General features: G+C 45.6%; 1 protein-coding gene and 1 long non-coding RNA gene across 2 annotated transcripts in view; one reads left to right on the top strand and one right to left on the bottom strand.

Annotated features, from left to right (window-relative positions):
* CCDC6 (coiled-coil domain containing 6) overlaps window positions 1-17,976 on the top strand; it is a 43,741-nt gene extending 25,765 nt beyond the window's left edge. The window contains exons 4-9 of the mRNA XM_081955855.1: window positions 2,326-2,429; window positions 3,866-4,026; window positions 7,417-7,573; window positions 13,783-13,883; window positions 14,471-14,595; window positions 16,365-17,976. Coding sequence (XP_081811981.1) covers window positions 2,326-2,429; window positions 3,866-4,026; window positions 7,417-7,573; window positions 13,783-13,883; window positions 14,471-14,595; window positions 16,365-16,517 — 801 coding nt within the window. The 3' untranslated portion in view covers window positions 16,518-17,976. The remainder of the gene's footprint in view (window positions 1-2,325; window positions 2,430-3,865; window positions 4,027-7,416; window positions 7,574-13,782; window positions 13,884-14,470; window positions 14,596-16,364) is intronic.
* LOC309392931 overlaps window positions 1-22,083 on the bottom strand; it is a 137,778-nt gene that overhangs the window by 55,956 nt on the left and 59,739 nt on the right. The gene's annotated exons all lie outside the window — the stretch shown is intronic.

Raw genomic sequence — 22,083 nt, 5'->3', positions numbered from 1 at the left:
GCGTCCTGTTACTCCTTTGGGTGGCTATTTAGTTGGCTTAGCTTTCCTCACAAGAGTGCAACTCAGAGAGTTTAGCTATCCTGCTTCCAGTGCTCATCCCATTTCATTCTGAGTGAAATGCTGCTTACCCCAAGGAGTGCTTGGTGGCAGGGAGTGGTTGGCTGGCAGGGCGGTTGGCTCTGATGACCCAGACAGGGGCAGAACAAGCCCACTTGCTCCCGGAGTGCAATTTGAATCAAGAATCAAGGATCGGTAATTTGAGGGCATCCATTTCCCAGACTGGTAACGGGCCTGTTTGCTCCTTTACAGAAGTCATCCTGTGGCCCTTTCATGCCAAATGGCCAGGCCCTTTTCTCCCTTGGGCTGCTGCTGCTGCTCCCCTTCCCCAAGTGATCTTCTGCCTCTTCTCGCCATCTTGGCTGGTGACCAGTGCCCCCTCCTTTCCACTAAGCCCCACAAGAAGTGCCCAGCCCAGCCCTGCAGGAGAGCTCAGCCGCCCTGCTGACGGAATGGGAATTGCCCCACGCTTCAATAGGACCTTCTGCTCTCCCCAGCAGGATCCCGGGATCAGCTCACCTTCCTTCTTAGGATTTCCCCAGAGACTAAAAACACCTGCAATATGTGCCATTATGTGAAAGGCTGGGGAAAGAGTTGGACCGGTGCCAGAAGCCTGTAAGAGGGATGGGTGGTAGGAATGGCTCAGGAGGTCATCTCTGGCCAACAGATGGAGGGCAGCACCCACTCATCAGCCCCAAAAGATTAAACTTCCCCCCTCCCCCCCCAGCTCTGAGATAATCCAAAAGTCACTAATCTGGATGTTTGAGCTGGCATTCTTAGATCTTTTGCTTTGATAGCCTCTCCCAGAAACCACCAGCTGCAGCTCAGTTTGGGGACCAAGTAAAATTTATGCTTTGATTAGTTAACCAAGTGAGACTTAAAATTGTACCTGAAGCGGGGATTTGGAACAAAGGACGGCTGAAGCCCCGCTCTCTTCCCAAAACCTGCAAAATCGCCACTACCCAGAATGAGAATGGCCTAAATTGATAACATCAAGCACTGTGTTGTTATAGGGTCAGTCTGGGACCCAAATTCTGTGTTCAAGACTCCCCTCTTGACCGTGGAGCTGTCTGGGTGACTTTAAGGTTAGCACGCCTTCCCTCCTAGGAGGATAAAAAGAGGTCCGGCCTTGCCTTGAACTCCTCAAAGCAAAAATAATCCCAGGATGACAGAGGAAGCCTGGCTGGGTGGCAGCATCCGGTTGACCTTGGCTGAGCTGGGGAACTAATCGGGATTGGAGCTGATTAGAACTGGATGGGAGATGAGTAGGAGGCTGCAGGCCAGGCTGGGAATCCCAAAATTCCCCACCCCATCTCAGAGATGAGCAGCCAAGCCAACAGGGTACTCTTGCCAGGTGACTTCCAGGGCACGGCCTTAGCCTCTCCAGCCATTGAACCTGGCAGGAATGTAACTTTCATTTTACCTGGGCAAATGAATTAGGAAGAAACCAGGAGGTGCATTTATTTTCCTCTAAATAAACAAAGAAAAGCATATTTAGTTAAAACAGTGTTCCCCCCCCCCCCTGTTTCCAAGATTCTGGATCAACAGGATTTATATCTTTTTTAAAAAATATAGCTTTTTATTTTTTGTTCTCTATATACAATTATAAGTATACATTCACATAATTATTATTCTTTTTTCTACATTCATAATTCTTATACATTTGTCATTCCATTTATAGAATTGTAATATTCCATTCGGGTTGTTTTATTTACCATCCCTCGTCTTCTTCTCCCTTTCTTTCCTCCCTTCTCTACTTCCTTCCTTCCTCCTTTCCCTTCCTTCTTCCCTTACTTCTCCTCTCCTCTCTTCCTCTTCCCCTTCCTACCCTCTCTTCTTCTATCCTTCTCTTCTTCTCCCTTCCATCTTCCTCTCCTTCTCTCTCTCTTCATTCCCTCCTCTCATCTCCTCTCCTCTCTTCCTTTCTCTCCCTCCCTCCCTTCTCTACTTTCTTCTTTCCTCCTCTCCTTTTCCTTCCTTCTTCCCTTACCTCTCACCTACTTCTCTCTACCCCCTTCCCCTTCCTACCCTCTCTCCTTCTCTCCTTCCCCCTTCCATCTTCCTCTCCTTACCTTCTCACTTCTTTCCCAAGGTTTTATTTCAACTGCGCAAGCAGTTGAGAAAGGATCTTTGACTAAAATGTAAATGTTGGCAATATGAATGCAGTTTCTGGGTGTCCCTGAATTGGTGCTGACTTAAACTGTGGTCCAGCTCAAATTTAGGAAAAGGGGGAGGCCCCTTCTGAACCAGCCACATTTTGCCTCCTAGCTAAGACGCGAGAAGATTGATCTGGAAAACACACTTGAACAAGAACAGGAAGCCCTCGTGAACCGTCTCTGGAAGAGGATGGACAAACTTGAAGCTGAAAAAAGGTGCATTTTCTCCTTTGCTCCTCCCAATCATTCACTCCATGGGGGGAGGGGGCATGTAGATTTTACAGCTTCTCCCTGAAATGTAGCTATTACAGGGGGCAATAAAAAACCAAGAAGGAGACAGTAAACTACTGTATTTTTTGGAGTATAAGATCACCTTTTTCCCCCCAAAATAGACAGTGAAAATCTGGGTGCAGATTTTCTTATACACTGAATACAGCATATTTGGCCTCCCGAAACCACGCCCCCTTTGCAAAAATGGCCGTGCATAGCCTTTAGGCTTCCAGAGTGCTCCTGGGGGCTGGGGAGGGCAAAAACGAGTGAGAAACGGGCCATTTTTTTCTGTTTTTGCCCCCTCTGGCCCCCAGGATCACTTTGCAGGCCTCTCAAACTCTCTGCATGCCCCGTTTTTCACAAAAAAACAAAAGCATGAAGAGGGTTTGGGAGGCCTGCAGAGTGCAAAACCTTTTTTTAAATTTACCTCTTCGAAATCTTGGTGTGTCTTATACTGTGAAAAATACATTATGTTATGTTACAGAGAGTAAATGTAACATGGCATTTCAGACTTGCTCACTAGAAAGGGCCCTTTCTGTCCCATTCACTAGGCTTCACTTCAGGGGTGTCCAAACTTGGGAACTTTAAGACTTGTGGACTTCAACTCCCAGAATTCCCCAGCCAGCCATGCTGGCTGGGGAATTCTGGGAGTTGAAGTCCACAAGTCTTAAAGTTCCCAAGTTTGGACACCCCTGCTTTACTTTATGCGTCTCACATTAAGTATTAGCCACTGCTATTTATAAATCTTTGTGCCGAATCCCGATTTTTGTCAGAAATAACCTGAAAATTTCACAAAAGCAGCAGAACGTGAAGGATCCACAAACACATAGATGTGGGTGCCAGCCAACGAAAGGGTGGGCCACACAGTGATCCTTTGTTCCCCCAACTATTTTTTAAAATTTTTCTAAACCTATAAAAAAATTAAAGTGGTGCTACGACTCTTCCTTCTGAGACTGAGGCAGTCTTGTTCAGAGGAAAGGGAGCAAAAATGGACCTCACGCTTGGGGAATTCTGGGTGGGAATCCCTGCCTCCTTCCCACCCCGGACACGGAGTATAATGACCACTTGCCTGGCCTGTTAATCAGAAATCTGGAGCCATCAGGCTTGGCCTTAGTCTTGACTCTTCCCATCCTCTTCATGTGGGCTTATTGATCCCCAGGCAGGTGTCAAGTGGTTGCCCACATCCCACAGGTGTGGCAGATAATGCTTTCTCACCATTCCTACTTATGGGCATTTAATTTCTTCAGCACAATCCATGCTTACCTTCCTTTGCCAAAAAGAGAATATTGCCCATCTCAGATCATCTTGATTTCTGTTCATGCATTCCAACGAAGAAACGAAGCCAAAAGTTCCAATATAAACATTTTTTAAAAAAATTTCAGAATTCTCCAGGAGAAACTGGACCAGCCCGTGTCTGCCCCTCCATCGCCAAGGGACATATCCATGGAAATAGACTCTCCAGAAAATATGATGCGGCATATCAGGTTTCTGAAGAATGAGGTAGAGAGGTTAAAGAAACAACTCCGAGCAGCACAGCTACAGCGTAAGTCCCGGCTTCTTATCTGGCTGCGCTGCCTCCTGCGTCATGTAAAACGATCCCTGATCCAGAAGGGGGGATTTCCAGGCCAAGTTCAGAAGGAGAATGCTGTTTTTTAGGCAGCAGACTGTCCGTACTGCAACCTATGTTTTCCTTGCTGTTCTTTGAGCTTGTTCGTTTTCTTGCAGACATTTCATTACCCAAACTCAATAACATTATCAGTTCGGACCAGTTCACCTGAACTGGTAGCGGTGAACTGCGGTGAACTGCGGGTGGGCCCGCCCCCGCCCACCTGAACCGGCTCCAAAACGTCCTATGTAGCCTCATTTTCAATGCGTGCGACAGCAAAGTACATGCATGGAAGGCCGCACACATGCTCGGAAGGTGCGCGTGTTCACAGTTGTGAACCGGTGGTAAACCTAAGTGAATCCCATTGCTGAGTAGGATGAATACAAGTTTCAGGTCATTTACCTTACTTTAGTTCACCATAAAATGATTAGATGTGGTTTTGCAAGTCTCTAATCTGCTTTGCTAAACGATAGTGTTGTGCTTTTTCTTGACAATACTGAATGTACATTTTGGGGCAGGGGAAGAACATTTGACCATGTTTAACTCAATTTGAATTGCCAACTATTTGGACAAGCTCTCTTCAAAAGAAGTGAAAATGCCACAGCCTGATTTTTGCATTATTTTATTATGTTTCGGAAAGCAACATTGGTTGCTCTAGAAAGAAGACTTTAGATGTTAATGCCTTAATATTATCTAAGAGCATTATGCCATCCTCTGGACCCACAGAGCACATGGTCCTTTTGTTGTGAGCCAAGACGTGCAACGACATGGCCACAAAGCAGCACAAAATGGAAGAAAGGAGAGACCTTCTCCAAGGAACAACAACCGAGGCATAAAATACCGGAGGAGGCTCTGTAGTGAGAGAGTAAAGAAATTTACCAAAGTTTATCCTCTTTTCCTCCTTATCTCCCAAGCTGGTGCTCCAGTGGTGAGATTTGAACAGTCCAGAAGGGCCCTGAACATCTAGAAGAAATCCAGATGGGCTGCTGGTGGGATCACCTTCCCTGCGCACGTCTTGGGGGAAACTCTCATTTTGGGAGAGAAAAGGAGACCTTAATGCTCAGAATTTGATCAAGTCACGATTCACATTGCGTTCTCCAATACTTGCTTCAAATCCAAGATATTTAAATTCTAAATAAAACTCAGCAACTTTCTAGAGTAACCTCAAACAATTGTTGTTTGTTAGTGACTTTGGCGAACATCCCATCAGAGGGATCCTGTGGTTTGAGGGCTTTTGTCTCAACAGAGAAAGAAGTGTAGGGAGTAAGGGTAGGATCCAGGGGCAGTATTTCACCTACCGGTTCGGAAATGTGAGTGCACGCTCCCACACATGCGCTCGGCCTTCCACGCATGTGCTTTTGCTTGAAAACGTGCCTGAATGGGACAGCATAGAGCCAGGGCAGGTGGGCAGGCCCACCCGTGATTTTTACTACCGGCTTGGGCGAAGCAGCCCAAACCGGCTGAATACCACCTCTGGTAGGATCCTGAAGTCTGTGCTTAAGATGGGGAAATAAATGGGGGGAGAGGCTCTGAATTTCAGATTCAAACTGAAAAAGCAAAGAGAGGAGCCATCTTGGCTGATTGTATTTCTTCCAGCCTTTGAATGTAAAAAGTTAAGCTTTTTTTCCCCCCTTTCTGCCCTTGGATATTTGTGGGTCTGCGTTCAGACTAGGTTGAAATTGGCAGCCTTTTTTCTAGGCAGAAATTAGGGGCGATATTTCAACTTCGCTTTCTTGAGGCAGAGCATTTAGCAGCAATCGACGTCCTTTGCGGAGGGAAATGAAGAAGACATTTGTTTTTAGGCTGAGTCCTCGTTGGCAAGGTGTGCAAAATTAGTGTGTCCCTTCAAAAGGGGTCAGAGGCTGTAATCTCTGTGTCCTTGGCTGTCCCTTGGAAGCAAGCGTGACAGACGTCTGGGAATCCGGGCGGCCAATGTGCAAATGTTAGCCTGGAGCATTAGAATGCAAGAGCCTCTTGTGGGCCTCTACCCTTATCTTCTGTCTGCCCCATAGTTGTCCTTGAAGGCCTGGTGGGTGACTGTAGCAACAGGGACGTGACCCAGGACAATTTACGGCTTTCTGGGCCTCCATCATGCTGCAGCACTCTGGGTTATCTCTGTCCCCCCAACTCTCCGTTTAGGCCAGGGGTGTCCAAACGTGGGAACTTTAAGAGTTGTGGACTTCACTTCCAGAATTCCCCAGCCAGCATGGAGTTGAAGTCCACAAGTCTTAAAGTCCCCAAGTTTGGACACCCCTGGTTTAGGCCAAAACTCTAGGGAAGGGATTGGCAACTTTACCGACCTGTGGACTTCAACGCCTGGAATTCCTGAGCCTTCTCCCTCTCCTTATACTTTGTGAAGTTTTGTGGCATTTATGTTGTCATTTCTGCCATCACGAAAGAGACTGCTGTCCCAGGGGTAGATGTTCTCCCCAACTCAAAGCTTGCCCCTGGTAGCTTGGTAATTGTGGTGTTACTCCTTTGGGACAAGAAGTGTTTATTGTGAATCATTCCACAATTGAGGTTTTCAGAGCTAATATTGACGCTTTTGAGCAAGGGGTCTCCAAACTTTGGCAACTTGTGGATTTGTGGACTTCCGCTCCCAGAATTCCTCAGACAAACCATGGGACTTGAAGTCCACAAGTCTTTAAAGTTGCCAGGTTTGGAGATCGCTGCTTTTGAGGATGGCTGCTAAGCCTGTCTGAACCAGGAACCACCACTCTCACTTTTATCTAACCAACAACTTTCTGATAGGTATGAATTGACCTTGGGGAACCATGGACCATGGTTCCAATTGCAGCCAGTTCAATGCCAGTTTAAGGTTAAACTATGATTTGTTCCGCTCTCAGTATTCACCTTCTTTGATTCAGCTGAATTAAGGGTTGAGTTACGCAACGTTTGCCAGTATCTGTGGTGCTTCTAAAGCACAGTCATGGGCTTAATAACCAGCCACCTTGAAACCCCAGATTCAGGAAAGAAGAAAGAGGTGAGGAGAGGAGGATGGAAGGGAGAGAAAGAGAAGGAGAGAGGGTAGGAAGGGGAAGAGTAGGAGTAGGGGAGAGGTAAGGGAAGAAGGAAGGGGAAGGAGAAGAGGAATGAAGAAAGTAGAGAAGGGAGGGAGGGAGAAAAGAAAGGGAAAATAAGGTGGTGTTACAACAGGAGGAAGGGATGGTAAACAAAGCAACCCAAACTCTATTATAACCTATTAAATGGAATAACAAATGTAGAAGAATGACCAATGTAAAGAATAACAACAATTATGTGAATGTAAACTTAAAATGCTATGTAAGAGAACAAAAAATAAATAAAAATAATTTCTGGAAACCCCAGATTCAGAGAAGATGGCCCAGTACCTGGAGGAGGAACGTCACATGCGGGAGGAGAACCTGAGGCTCCAAAGGAAACTGCAGAGGGAGATGGAGCGAAGGGAAGCCTTGTGCCGGCAGCTGTCTGAAAGTGAATCCAGTCTGGAAATGGACGATGAAAGGTTTGGCCTTCGTTTATTCTGGAGTTCAGGGCTCTGGGGCTACAACTGGGAACAGACTTTTCCAAGTCCGTTGCTTCCTCTTCTGCAATTGACAGCATACCTTGCCTTGGGCTCACCTGAAGCCCAGGGTCACTCCAGGTCTCTGCAGGGACAGACCTGCAGCAGCCTCAGAAGCAGGGACCATGTTGGACGGGCAGGGCCCTGATGCAGCCGGGTGGCCCCTCCCTTTCAGGAGGCAGTTCTGGCTTTCTTATTTCAATCCTTCTGCCCAGATGGCAAGGTCTGCCGGGTTGATTGATGGGGATTCTCCTGCTGCTTGATATATATGGCTCTTGTTAATTTTGAGGAGCCCTTCTGGTATCTGGAGTCTACCAGCTTTGCTGGTTGGAAGGGGTGAGATGCTGGCAGCTTAGTTACTTTTAAGTTAGCACAGTCGTGCAGTGAAGCCGGGCATGGCCAGCCTGTGAGTTTGAATGGATAACTTAGTTAAATCTGCAGTGAATTCCTCTGAAGAGTGGACAACTCTCTTTGAAGAAGGTTGGATGAGTTGCCGTTGGCAGCACCAGGAGAGAATTCTGTGCTTTTGGCACTGAAGCGTTTTGGAAATGAGCTTTGTTACCCACATTCCTTACACATTTGTGTAAAAGTGTAATGCAGTATTTATGGTGATTGTGTAAAATACTTAATATGCCTTAAAATACCTGCTTTATTAGAATCATCTTTGTAAATGATTAAAAATGTTCTTATTTAGTCAGTTGTACTAACTTTATCATGAAGTTCCCCTAGAATCTTAGATTAGATTAACAGAGTTGGAAGGAACCTTGTAGGTGATCTAGTCCAACTCCCCCCCACCCCAAAGGAAGAACCCCTACACCATTTCTGACAAATGGCAATCTAATCTCTTCTTGAAAGCCTCCAGTGATGAAGCTCCCACAACTTCCAAAGGTAAGCTGTTCCATTGGTTGATTGATCTCACTGTCAGAAAATTCCTTCTTATTTCCAGGTTGAATCTCTCCTTGTTCAGTTTCACCTGTTATTCCTTATCCTGCCTTCGGGTGCCTTAGAAAATAGCTTGACCCCCTCCTCTCTGTGGCAGCCCCTCAAATATTGGACAACTGCTATCATGTCTCCCCTGGTCCTTCTCTTCACTAGACTAGCCATGCTCAGTTCCTGCAACTGTTCATGTTTTAGCCCTAATCATCCTGGTTGCTCTTCTCTGCACTTTATCTATTGTCTGAACATCTTTTTTATAGTGTGGTGACTAAAACTTGATGCAGTACTCTAGGTGTGGTCTTACTAAGACTTTATAGAGTGGTATTAGTACCTCACTTGATCTTGATTGTATCCTTCTGTTAATGCAACAGAATTGCATTGGTTTTTTTTAGCTGCTGCTGTACATTGCTGGCTCATATTTAACTGGTTGTCCACTAAGACTGCAAGATCCCTCTCACAGTTACTGTTATTAAGCCTGGTTTCACCCAGTCTATATATGTACTTTTGGGTTTTTTTTGCCTAAATGTAAGACTTTACTTTTTTCTACATTGAATTTCATTTTGTTAGATGGGACCCAGTGTTCAAGTCTGTCAAGATCCATCTGGATTTTGAGCCTATCTTCTAGGGTGTTATCTATTCCTGCCAGCTTAGTATCATCTGCAAATTTGGTAAGTTCCCCTTCTATTCCCTCATCTAAGTCGTTTATGAAGATATTGAAGAATACTGGCCCTAAGAGGGAACTTCGTGGTACCCCACTGCTTACTTCCCTTCATGTAGGCGTAGACCTATTAAGGACTACTCGTTGAATATGGTTTGTCAGCCAGTTATGAATCCATCTGCTGGTGATGCTATCTATTCCACTTTTTTCTAGCTTACCAAGAAGTAGGTTGTGGTCTACTTTGTCGAATGCCTTGCTGAAGTCTAATTATTTTATATCCATAGTATTTTGTTGGTCTACTAATTTAGTTACTATGTTGAATGCAATAAGATTGGTTTGGCTTGATCTGTTTTTAACAAATCCATGCTGACCGCTAGTTATTATTTTACTTGTTTCTATGGTAGATGTTGGCAGATCTGTTTTTTTATTATCTTTTCCAGTATCTTCCCAGGTATTGATTTTAGGCTGATTGATCTATAGTTTCCTGGGTATGATCCCCCCCCCCCTTTTTTTTTTTTTGAAGATGGGAACCACATCAGCTCTTTTCCAGCCTTTGGTAGTTCTCCGATGCTCCAGGAGTTTTGGAAGATGTGGTACAGTGTTTCTGAGATGACATCTGCCAGCTCCTTTAGAACTCGGATGTAATCCCTCAAGTCCCGGTGATTTGTATTTATCAAGATCAGACAGGTGTTCTCTTACTTTTTTTTTTTTTTGTGCTTATTTTAACTTTTATTTCTAGTCTGTCCTTTAAAGTTATGTTTTTGGTAGGTTGGTCTATAGTTTCTTTTTGCGTGAAGACCAATGCAAAGAATGAGTTAAGCAGCTCTGCTTTCTCTCTGTTTTCTGTTACTTCCTTGCTGGCTTCTCTCTTTAGTGGACTGTTTCCTTGATTTTTTTTCTTGTTATTTAAATGTTGAAAGAAACTTTTTTTAAAATTATTTTTGACTTTTGTTGCAAGTCTTTATTCTGAGCCTTTGCTTTCCTGATTTCATCTTTGCAGAATCTGGCTATGCTGATATTCTCCCTTAGTTGTGTGTCTTTCCATTTTTTCTACTTGTCCTTTTCGTCTTTCAATTTGTCAGAAATATCTTTGTGCCACCATGCTGGTTTCTTCTTGGATTTCTTGTTTTTCTTTCTCAGTGGTATTGTGCTGGTCTGGGCTTTTATGATCATATTTTTTAGAGTTTACCAAGATTCTTGAGTTGTTTTCCCCTTTAGGATTTTCATCCAAGGAATCTTTCCCAAGTCTCTCTGAGTTAATTAAAACCAACTCTTTTCTAATTTCTGGTATCCTTATGTTCTATTGCTTGTGTTTTCATTATGTTGAATTCTAGTATGACATGGTCACTCTCACCCAATGTTCCTGCAGTTTCAACTCTTTCTATCACTTCTTCTCTGTTCGTAAGCATTAAGTCCAGTATGGCTCCTCTACCATTTGGACAATAAAATTGTCAGCTAGGTTGGTTAGGAACATATTTAATTTCTCACTTGGTGCAGAATTAGTCTTCCAATTGATATCAGGGTAATTGAAGTCTCCCATTACTATTGTAGTGTGTTTCCTACATATATTTGTTAGTTGGTTAGCAAAAAGGACATCTATTTTTTCTGCTCGATTGGGTGGCCTATAGTATACACCTATGGCCATGTCATTCTTTTTTTCTTTTAAATTCATCCATATGCATTCTAGGAGGATTTCATCTTTGGTTTCATGCGTTTTGGTAGCAATATAGTGGTCCTTTACATAGTATGCAACTCCACCTCCTCTTTACAATACAATACAATACAATAGTAGAGTTGGAAGGGACCTTGGAGGTCTTCTAGTCCAACCCCCTGCCTAGGCAGGAAACCCTATACCGTTTCAGACAAATAGCTATCCAACATCTTCTTAAAGACTTCCAGTGTTGGGGCATTCACAACTTCTGGAGGCAAGCTGTTCTATTTTTATGGGGGTCTGTTTTATGGGGTCTGTTTTTTTTAACAGTTTGTATTCTTCTATCAGTATGTTCCAGTCATGGGTTACATCCCATCAAGTTTCTGTTATTCCAACTATATCATATCTACCATCATGCATTAATAGTTCAAGTTCACCCTGTTTGTTCCCCAGATTTTGTGCATTTGTATATAGGCACTTGAGATCTTTATCCCTGACTCTGGGTATGCTTCCTATGTCTCCTATTTGGTGTTGAAGTTTGCCTTCCTTCCCATCCCTCCTTACTTCATTATTTGACTTGATTTCTTGGGGTTTTTGCTTGGAATTAGGTTCTGGTTATCCTAAAGATTGGTCATCCTCCCCCCTCAATTTTAGTTCAAAGCCGCAAATTAACTAAAGAAATCCAGGGAAAAGAAGAATCAGAATTCTATTAGATATGGGATAAATGGTATAGGTGGATGGAGGAAAGAAATAGGAATCCTAGGCGATAAATAAACAGAATGTGGTAGCTCTCATAGATTGTTGTCGGTGTTAAAATGTTTATCCATTGAATAATATAAATACGAATGATTTTTGATAAAAGTACTTTCAAACAAATGTAGCTAAAGGAGAATCTGGGTATCGTCTTTGATTTAAAATGCACAATTTAATGTGAATGAAGTATAAAGAATGATTGTAGTAATGCACAGAACTCAAATGTAACCAATTGACATGCTAGCTGGCAGTTGTATTGAAGAGTGTTTTGTGTGTGTGTTATTCGTCTAATTAAAACAATAAAAAATAAAAAATAAAAAATAAATTTAGTTCAAAGCCCTACTGATAAGTTGAGCCATTTGTTTTCCAAAAACATTCTTCCCAGTCTTTGTGAGGTGCAGCCCATCCCTTGCCAAAAGCCCATCTTGGAGGTAGTATAGACCAGTGTTTCCCAACCTTGGCGACTTTAAGTCCTGTGGACTTCAACTCCCAGAATCCCCCAGCCAGCATAGAGCATAGGAGCATAGCTGGCTGGGGAATTCTGGGAGCTGAAGTCCACAGGACTTAAAGTCGCCAAGGTTGGGAAACACTGGTATAGACCATGCTCCAGAAATCCAAAGATTTTTGGCGACACCAACCCTTTAGCCAGTGGTTCTCTTCTAGAATTCTTTGTTGTCCTTTCGTTGGCAGTACAGATGAAAAAAACTACTTGTGTGCCTAAGTCCTTGACTTTCTTGCCTAGTGCTCTTAATCACTCAATAATGTTTTCAAGTCCTTTTTTGTGTCATTTGTCCCTATGTGTAATAGTAGAAAAGGGTAGTAATTTGTGAGCCTATTTATTTTGGTTAGGTTGATTTTTGCTCCAGGGAGACAACATACCTCCCTAGATTGTATGTCTGGTCTTCAGATGGCTAGTTCTGTTCCTTTGAGAATAGAATCTCCTATCACCAACACTTGCCTTCCTTTTTTGGGGTGTGTGTGTGTATTGCAGTCTGGGGTGCTTTTCTGTTTATGCCAGGTGAGTTTGTTGATGTGACTTTTTTGGTGATATTGGATGATATCTATTTTCTAAGTGTTTGTATGTTTTCTTTGAGGGGGAGGTTGTGGGTCTGAGTATTAACAGAGGGATACAATCATGATCAAGTGAGGTACTAATACCACTCTATAAAGCCCTAGTAAGACCACACCTAGAGTACTGCATCCAGTTTTGGTCACCACACTATAAAAAGATGTTAAGACTCTAGAAAAAGTGCAGAGAAGAGCAACCAGGATGATTAGGGCTAAAACATGAACAGTTTCAGGAACTGGGCATGGCAAGTGTAGTGAAGAGAAGGACCAGGGGAGACAGGATAGCAATGTTCCAATATTTGAGGGGCTGCCACAGAGAGGAAGGGGTCAAGCTATTTTCCAAGGCACCTGAAGGCCAGACAAGGAATAATGGATGGAAACCGAACAAGGAGAAATTCAACCTAGAAATAAAGAGACATTTTCTGACAGTGAGAACAATCAACCAATGGAACAAAAGTTGCCTTCGGAAGTTGTGGAGGCTTCATCACTGGAGGCTTTAAGAAGGGATTGGACTGCCATTTGACAGAAATGGTGTAGGGTTTTCTGCTTGAGCGGGGGGGGGGGGGGGGGTTGGGGTTGGACTAGATGACCTATAATGTCCCTTCCAACTCTGTTAATCTGTTAATTTCAGTTGCTCAGTTTTAATGGGGCTGCTTCTGATTGGGTTAGATTGGGCAGCAAGGGTTTGTTAGGTGTGTGCTGCTGCTTCTTTTGATTATTGTGTTTCCTTGTATGTGTGACATACCTCCATTTGTCTTCCTCCAAGGTCAAATCCCAAATCCTCTGGGATTTATTTGTTCATTATATGGTTTGATTTGGGCATAGGTTGGAGTTCGGCTAGAGCTGCCCCTAGATTCCTTACTTTTTCCACTAGCAGTTCACATAATTTACATTTAATGCATAGTATATATTTAATGTATAATTTGATGTGTTCTTTGGGCATAAGCACATCCCCGGAACATATATTGCACAACACAATACAAACACAATCTTAGAAAAGCATCCAGAAAAACTAGAAGGAAGCCTAAAGTAAGGAAATAGATTTGTGGCAAATTAAAATTAATTGATCTGTATGTCTTAAATTAGATACTTTAATGAAATGTCTGCGCAAGGATTAAGACCTCGCACTGTGTCAAGTCCAATTCCATACACACCTTCTCCAAGTTCTAGCAGACCCATCTCACCAGGTAAGAAATAAGGGAAATTCTGCGTTTTTGCCTTTGGCACACGTGTATCTTGCTTGGGTATGTAAGTAATCTTCCATGGGCACCAGTGAGTGGAGGCTTTTCAGCCTTCAGGAAGTTAAAACAGACAGATTATATTGAAATCTGGGTATGTAATTAGTCAACAAACAGAGCTTAGGCATTTTTATTTCAGCGATTTGTTGGAAACCACAAACCATTGTTAAAATTTATGTAACTCAGAAAGAGATTTTATAGTTTTTTGACATGTTTCCTTTTAGAATCCTTTCTTGGCCTTAGATATTTTTTTAAAGTTTCATTTTATTCAGATTTTACCACCCAGCCACTCCTAGGGTTAAATCTCCAATTCAGAGGGGGCCATTTTATTTCCTGCTTTGAAACTTCTGGGTTGGGGCAAACTATACAATTAGACGCTTAAATGGCATTGCCCCTTTTGGCCTGACCAGGAAGCCCCCATACCTTGTCAACAAAATTGGAGACCTCTTCCCTGCCTTTCCTTCTTCCTCTTGGACGGGCATGTTGCTGCCTCTCCCTCGGTCGTGACGCCACCTCTTCTTGCTTTCTGGTTGCAGGTCTCTCATATACAAGTCATACCGTTGGCTTCACTCCCCCAACTTCACTCACCAGAGCTGGCATGTCTTATTATAACTCTCCCGGCCTTCACGTGCAGCATATGGGACCATCCCACAGCATTACGGTGAGTCTCTATGGCTGGGCTTTCCAAGTGTGGCAACACTAAGACCCGTAGACTTCAACTCCCAGAATTCCCAGAATGGCTGAGGAATTCTGGGAGTTGAAGTCCATAAGTCTTAAAGTTGCCAAGGGAGGAGAGCCCTGCTCTACAGTTCCTTAACCCCCTAGGGCGCAGGGGTGTCCAAACTTGGGAACTTTTAAGAGTTGGGGACTTCAACTCCCACAATTCCCCAGCCCAGCTGGGGAATTGTGGGAGTTGAAATCCACAACTCTTAAAGTTCCCACATTTGGACACCCCTGCCCTAGGGTTTGCTACTTCCTGTTTTTTTCAGACTGGGGTACTACCAAGCCCATGTTTCTCTTTTTAAACTTGAGCAATGTTTCTTGAACTTGGCAACTTTATGTTGGGTGGGTTTCAGCTCATAATGGCTGGGGAATTCCGGGAGTTGGAATCCTTACATCTTAAAGTCAATGAAGTTGAAAATCCAGTTCGTAATCATGGGAAAAATCATCAAATCAGCTGCATTGGGCACCTGATTGATGATTTTTTCCATGTTTACAAACTGGACTGTGTGTGTGTGTGCAGCTCTTCTTTTTCTTTGTGTTATGCATTTGTGTGCCCTATTTTTGCGCTACTTCTCACTAGCATCTTCTCCAGAACAAAAGGTCAGAGACTTTCCTGAGCATGAAGACTTGTAAATATCTACAAGCCCATAAAACCCCCAAACCATAAAGAACACAAACTGCAATGTTTCCCCCCCCCCCTTGTCTCCCCTCCTTAACAAATGAGTCGTCCCAGGCTGATTCAGGTTCAGGGCCAGCCATCAGTTTATTGTCATAAATGGTATCTTCCATTTTTTCTTGTCTTTTGTTAGTTTATTAAGCTTTCACTGCCCAGTTTTCTAAAATCACAAAAAGACATCAGGACTACTTTTTGCTGTCGCAACAGATGAGGTTTTCTACTCAGCAAGTACCGTATTTTTTAGAGTATAAGATGCTTATAAGACGCACCTAGGTTTTGGGGAGGGAAACAAGGGGGAAAAAATCTGCCTCTGCCTCCCAGCAATTTGCCTCCTTGCAGCAAACAGTTGGGAGGCAGAGGCCAAAGGGTGGGGGCTGGTGGGTGGGTGGGGCTGCATTCAGTGTTAAAGACGCATCCAAATTCGGAGTCTTATACTCCGAAAAATACGGTAATTTTGAATTGGGGCAACACTTTTGAGTTTGACAAGGAACTGAAAGCCTTGCCACAATGATGTACCCTATTAACTAATATCTCCTCCCCCGCTCCATGTGTGATCAACTCTAGCACTCTTGCCTCCAGCTCCCTTATCTTCCTTTGCCTCCAGACCTTCCGGAATGGAAGGCCACGGGGGCGGGGGGGGGCAGTGGGTTGGGGGCACAGAGGAGGAGATCAGCGTAGAAGGATCCTCCAGCCCTCTCTACAGAGGCAAGGTTTTAAGGAGCGCTCCAGCCAGATTTCAGTTGCAGAGAACATGGCTGGAAGTCATAACCGTAGGGGTAGCGAGGGACAAGGGTCAGATGGAAAATGTCTGTGCCCCTTCTAAAAGAAGTGATGAATTCAGCAAGTCAGAGTTGAGGCTGTGCTGCAACCCCCCCCCCCCCCGGTGGAAGCAATTCCTGACTTGGCCTGCTGGGGGTGAGCCTCGGAGTAGGGCTGCCAGGATTCCCGGCTGGCACTGGCTCTCCCAGCATGGGGGCATCTCTCCGCATTTGGTTGTCCTTATCCCAGCCCTTGTTTCTTTCCTCCTGCAGAGGCCTTTGCCGCGAAGAAGCAACAGCCCGGACAAGTTCAAGCGCCCCACGCCCCCTCCCTCTCCGAACACGCAGACCCCACTGCCTTCGGCACCCCCGCCTCCCCCTCCGCCTCCCCAGCCGGCTCCTTTCCAGCCCTCCACTCAGCCTTAGTGCCCCGGCCAGTGTTCCTGCCTTCAGAGTTGGACTCATCCCCCGGAGCAGTTTACTACAAGCCAAAGGCTTAAACCACAGTCAATTTAGAGTTGACTTGACTTGCACTGAAGTTGTCGAGGCTTCACCGTTTCATTGTGTTGTACCAGTTTGCCCAAGGACCTCCTCCGGCGTTAGCGCCTGCCCCGCATCCGAGGCGCTTCCTTCCAGGGAAGGGGGTGGGCAGCGGTGCCTGAGCATCCCCCCCACCCGGGGGGGCCCCCCGTCTGCGCAAGAAGAATCCTCTCTCGGTTCCTCCAAAACTCAGCCATCGGGGTGAGATCTGCCACATCCATCTGAAGCAAGCTAACCCCAACCCCCGACCCCATCAGTGTCGACAGGGGAGCATCCATGTATGCGCCTGCCGCGGCTGACACACCAGCGCCTGCGTTGGGTATTGCGGCCTTCTGTTTTGCTGAGCTCCCTGTAGAGCCTCTCCTTTAACACCCCCTCCCTCCCCCCCCCCCGCTTCCTCCTTTCTGAGATACAAAAGGGAAAGTTCTCTCTGGTTCTTCCCAACCCCTTGCGTTCTGCGACTAAGGCAGGGGCTCTGCGTTACCAGCTCCCAGGTATGACGGTGGGAGTTTCCAGCGCATACGGCAAATCAGCTCTACATTTCAGTACAGCTTTTAGTGCGAAAGTGAAAGCCCGACGCCTCGTCTCTCGAATTGTGTCCCTTAATTTCCAGACTCAAGTAAAGCATACATGTGCAGCCCACCCCATTTATCCAGTGTGTTGGTACTGTCTGAAATGTCAGACCCTGTAAGACGTATGGATCTCCCCCCCTCGCTCCCTCCTTGCCTCTCTCCTTCCTTCCTTCTCTCCCTCCCTTCTTCCTTCCTTCCCTCCCTTCTTCCTTCTCTCTCTCCCTTCCTTTTTCTTTCCTTCCCTCCCTCCCTCCTTCCCTTCTTCCTTCTCTCTCTCCCTCCCTTCTTTCCTTCCTTCTCTCTCCCCCTCCCTCCTTCCTTCCTTCCCTTCTTCCCCCCCTCCCTGCCTCCCCCCCTACCTCCCTCCCTTGTAAAGCCCATCCTGCTGATTCATTATAATGCTTGGAGCCATCTACAGCTGTTCTCTGATTTTTCTGCTGTAGGAAAGCAGTTTTTATGAAAAAAAAAAAAAAGCCTGATTTCCCCCCTTGTTTAAACTATTTTAATGGTGGGGCCCTTCCTCTCTGAAAGTTTAAACCGCGACGTTAGGCTTTTGGAAGAAGAAAAATTAAAGCTGAAGGGAGGTGCTCATTTATAGCAGCCTATGGTAAACAGCCAAAAGTGTTGTATTGCTTGGTAGAAAAGGATCAAGAGAAAGTTAGGTGACAATAGCAAATGCGTATTTAGCAGCATAAGCCGGTACAATGTATAAAGAAATGTATTCTGGAATACATTCTTTCAATTCATTTAGCACAAATAAATGGTTTGTTTCACTTTGCAGTGGAACGGAGTCTCTTTTCCCCCCCTTTCTTGAGGTTCCTGCTTGCTAACTTTGAAAAGTCTCCTCACTCAGGTGCTTAAGAGAGGACGAAGCAGGAGGCAGTTCTGTATTTTTGTCATGCCTAAACATACTGTTGAAGCCCAGGCTTAAAACATCTGACTTAAAACATTGGTACGGTTTCATGTTTTTCTTCATGAAATGGAAAGTCGGCATTGAAGGCATAATCCAGGGGTGTCAGACTCAAGAGCTGGGGGCCAGATCCGGCCCACATGGTACTTAGATCTGGTCCATGGGGTCACCTGGAAACAGTGACGGACCGGCCCGCGGTGGTGCTGCCAGCAAAAACAGGCTCCCGAACTCCGTTTTCGGCTGCTGCAGCCTCCTACAACCCATTTTCACTGGCAGAGGGTTGTAGGAGTCTGTGGCAGCCGAAAACTGAGTTCAGGAGCCTGTTTTTGCTGGCAGAGCACTTGGGCCACCACAGGCATCCCCGACAGGAGTGACATCAAGCTGGCCATGCCCACCCTGAGGTCAAGCACAACCTTGATGCCTCCCTCAATGAAATCGAGTTTGACACTTCGGGCATAATCCCTTCAAATTCGTTGAGCACGGCTGCTTCTTCTTCATTTTTGTTTGGGTGCTTTAAGCACAGGTTGAAAGAGCTCTAAAGTTTCCCCCTGCCTAGTCATGACCGACTCGAAATGGGAGGTGCTTTGTCTCCGATTCTCAGCTGATGAAGGCTGTGTCGTCTGAGAGATGCTTCTGTCATCCTGTGGCCAGCATGAAGCTGTTACCTTGGTACCTATTTATCTACTCGCATTTGCATGCTTTCGAAGTGCAGGAGCCGGGGTGAGTAATGGGAGGTCACCCTCTCAGGACTCGAACCTGGGCTGTTGCCTTTCCAGCTGACAAGTCCAGCATCTTAACCAATTTGGACTCCTTCAACATTTTCTGCTGACTGTTTTTGGCTTTTAGAAGCAGATAATTGTATTAAAGTATTTTGGGGGTCACTTTAAGGAGCCAGACTTGGGTTTAATTTGCACAGTGTTTAAAATCGTTATCAAATATATTGGCACTCGGCTCAGATCCCCTAAAGAGGTGCATTTTTAACATACTGCCTTTCCTGGGAAAATATATATAGTATATCCTAAAATAAGTCTTTAATGCCTGAAAATCAGTGCATGGCTCCTCTCCCCAATACTATAAGACAGTGATGGCTAACCCTTTTGTTGTTGGGTGCCAAAAATGCGAGCGCACATTTAATGCGTAATAGTATACACATTTAATGCAAAGCCCTGCCCCCCCCCCCCGTGCATATGCGCACAATCCACCCCCACGCCGCACTGTTCACCTCCAAGATGAGCTTGGTATTTCCTTGGCAGGGGGTTGGGAGAGGCCGTTTTTGCCCCTCCCCAGGCTCCGGACGCTTTCCTGAAACCTGGGGAGGATGAAAATGGCCTCTCCCATCCACCAGAAGGCCGAAAATCAGCTGGCCGGCACATGCATGCGCGCTGGAGCTGACGTCTCAAGTGCCGGCAGATATGGCTCCGCGTGCCACCTCTGTGTACCACATGCGTGATGGCGAACCATCACGGCTATAAGATAAAAAACATAAAAGGTTTAGCATGTGTTCCAAAATCCGTTTCACATGGTTTAAGCATATATGAATCCAAGTCCAGGGGGTGGAGTGGGGTGGGGCACGGGACAGTGCCAGAAATACGACCATCTCCTTCCTATTTCCCCCACTTTAAGTGTGGCTTCCTCTGAAAGTCAAGAGTTTGTCCATCCCTGCATGAAAGGACCAGAGGAAATGGGTTTATGATGTGTAAATGTGAGAGCAGGCCCCTTGGTTTGGACGTAATGCTAGACTTCAGCTTTGGTTGGCCGGTTGGTTATTTCAGTTGCTTTGGCTGGCAGGAAGGCGTAGGGACCTGCTGGTGGGCAGGCAGATAAGCCCTTTGAGACGGGGGAGCCTGGCTTCCTCCTCCCATGGTCCTGCATGGCCACCTGCAAACAGAAAGTAGATCCCGGCAAGCTAGAGATATCGTGATCCAATCAAACAGTTTTTCCCGTGTGGTGTTAAGGTTTGGACAAGTGATGGCCACTCATTGGGCTGCTGAAATAAGAAAACAGACTGAAGTGAATGCTTGTCTCCAGTGCCATAGGAGTGTCAAAAAAGGTGTAATATAACATTAAAGTTCCTCTTTAAAGCTGCCGTCACAAACCATTGTCTTTTTAACGTGGTCGCCAATCTTCCCCCAAGCACTCGATTCCTGCTGCTGTATAATGAAAACCATCTGGGTATCTTGCACGCTTTTTTTTACAGGACAATTAGATTGCATGGAAAAACACTTGAAGAAAATCCATTGGATCTCTGTATCCTGCAGAGGGTCATTCTGTGGCTTAAATCTTGGGCAAAGTCCATCTCTATCTTGGATAGATAACCATTCGCATTTGTACCTCCCCTGTTTCACTTGGGCCTCTCTGTCATCCTCTCCAAGACTTCCCTGCTCTCAGCGTTTGAAACACGCACACGCACACGCACACCTTTCTTTGGAGTCCCAGAGCTGCGGGGGGGGGGGGGGGGGGGAGGAGTGCTGGGTGGATGGTGCAAGGAGGGCCAGATTTGGTGAGATGGAAATTTCTTCCATTCAGCCTGACATTCTTTGAAACATTAACAATGTGCAGTGAAGGAAAAAACGCCAGCCGGCGGGGATGAGTGACAAGCTGAGCCAGCGGGGAGAAGAGGCTGCGGGCCACTCAAAATTTGAAAACGGGCCGCAATTGCCCCCCCCCCAGGGCAGAGTTTGGACATGCCTGCCTTAGAGTTATCCTGCGCCCGTCACCACCTCAGTTGCTGTGCTGAAGGGTCTTCGTCCTTGGAAAGGGGTGGGGGCTGTTTCAGTCATGAAACCAAAGAGCCAAAGCCCTCGTTTAATACAGTCTAACCCAAATGGGTTGATCTTGGGCCAGGAGGGCTTAGCTTCTCCTTCGTTGGGTGCTGCATCTGGGTGCTTTCCAAGAAGCTGCAGGTCCACAGCTTTGCTTGGTTGCCTTTTGTTTGGCCAACCAGATTTTAAAGCTTCCCTCCTGTAAAATAATGCAGCTAGGTTGTATTTCTAAGGTGTCTTTCCTACCCATTGGGTTTACTTGAGTGTTTTCATGCAGAAGATCCCTAGAGCGCCTTTATCAGCTCCTTGGACATAGTTCTCATTTCCTAGGTGCAGTTAAAGAGCCACTGTTCTCTAAACTGGCATTGCCTCATTGCCTGTTTTCAAGCCGGTGAGGTAGAAAAGAGTTGTTTATCTTGGCTTGGGGAGGGAAAGGCAGTTGGCAACAAAAGCGTCAAAAAGAGAATTGCCTTTCCAAAATGGTCATAGAAACCCCATAACCTCCCTCTGAACTGCTCCAACTGTGGCTCCTTTCGTTCTCCTGTTGTCTAAGCTTTAGAACTTTGAAGCCTAAAAGCCACAAATGCCACCTAAGGGGCACATGGTTTAAAGAAGCCAACATAGATTTGGCAAACTGCAAGCTGTAGGGTTTTTGTTGTATCCTAATAAATCATGCTTTCCTTACTTCTCCTGAGGGTTTGGAAAGAAGTATACTAGAGCAGAGCTCCCCGACCTAGTCCCCAACCTTTCCGACTCTGTGGACTGGCAGAGGAAGGGGAGTGGGGACAGGATGGTTTTGCCCGCACATCCCACGCGTGTGCAAATGGAACTTCGTGCACTTTCCCAGCAATTGCGCTTCCTGCTTCCCAGCAGGCTGATAATGGTTGAGGGCCTCTGCACTAGAGAGTTAATGAGCTCATTTTTAATACTTAAGGAATTAGCATCCTGGTATGAAATACAAATACAAGTAAGGACTCAGTGGCTAAGACGCTGAGCTTGTCGATCATAAAGGTCAGCAGTTTGGCGGTTCAAATCCTTAGCGCCGCCTAACGGAGTGAGCTCCCGTTACTTATCCCAGCTTCTGCCAACCTAGCAATTCGAAAGCATGTAAAAAATGCAAGTAGAAAAATAGGAACCATCTTTGGTGGGAAGGTAACAGCATTCTGTGCGCCTTTGGCATTTAGTCCTGCAGGCCACATGACCACAGA

This window comes from Natrix helvetica (genome assembly GCF_964273705.1).
Source record: "Natrix helvetica genome assembly, chromosome: 5".
Lineage (NCBI taxonomy): Eukaryota > Metazoa > Chordata > Lepidosauria > Squamata > Natricidae > Natrix > Natrix helvetica.
Note: the sequence above shows the minus strand (reverse complement) of the source record. Positions and strands in the feature narration are given on the sequence as shown.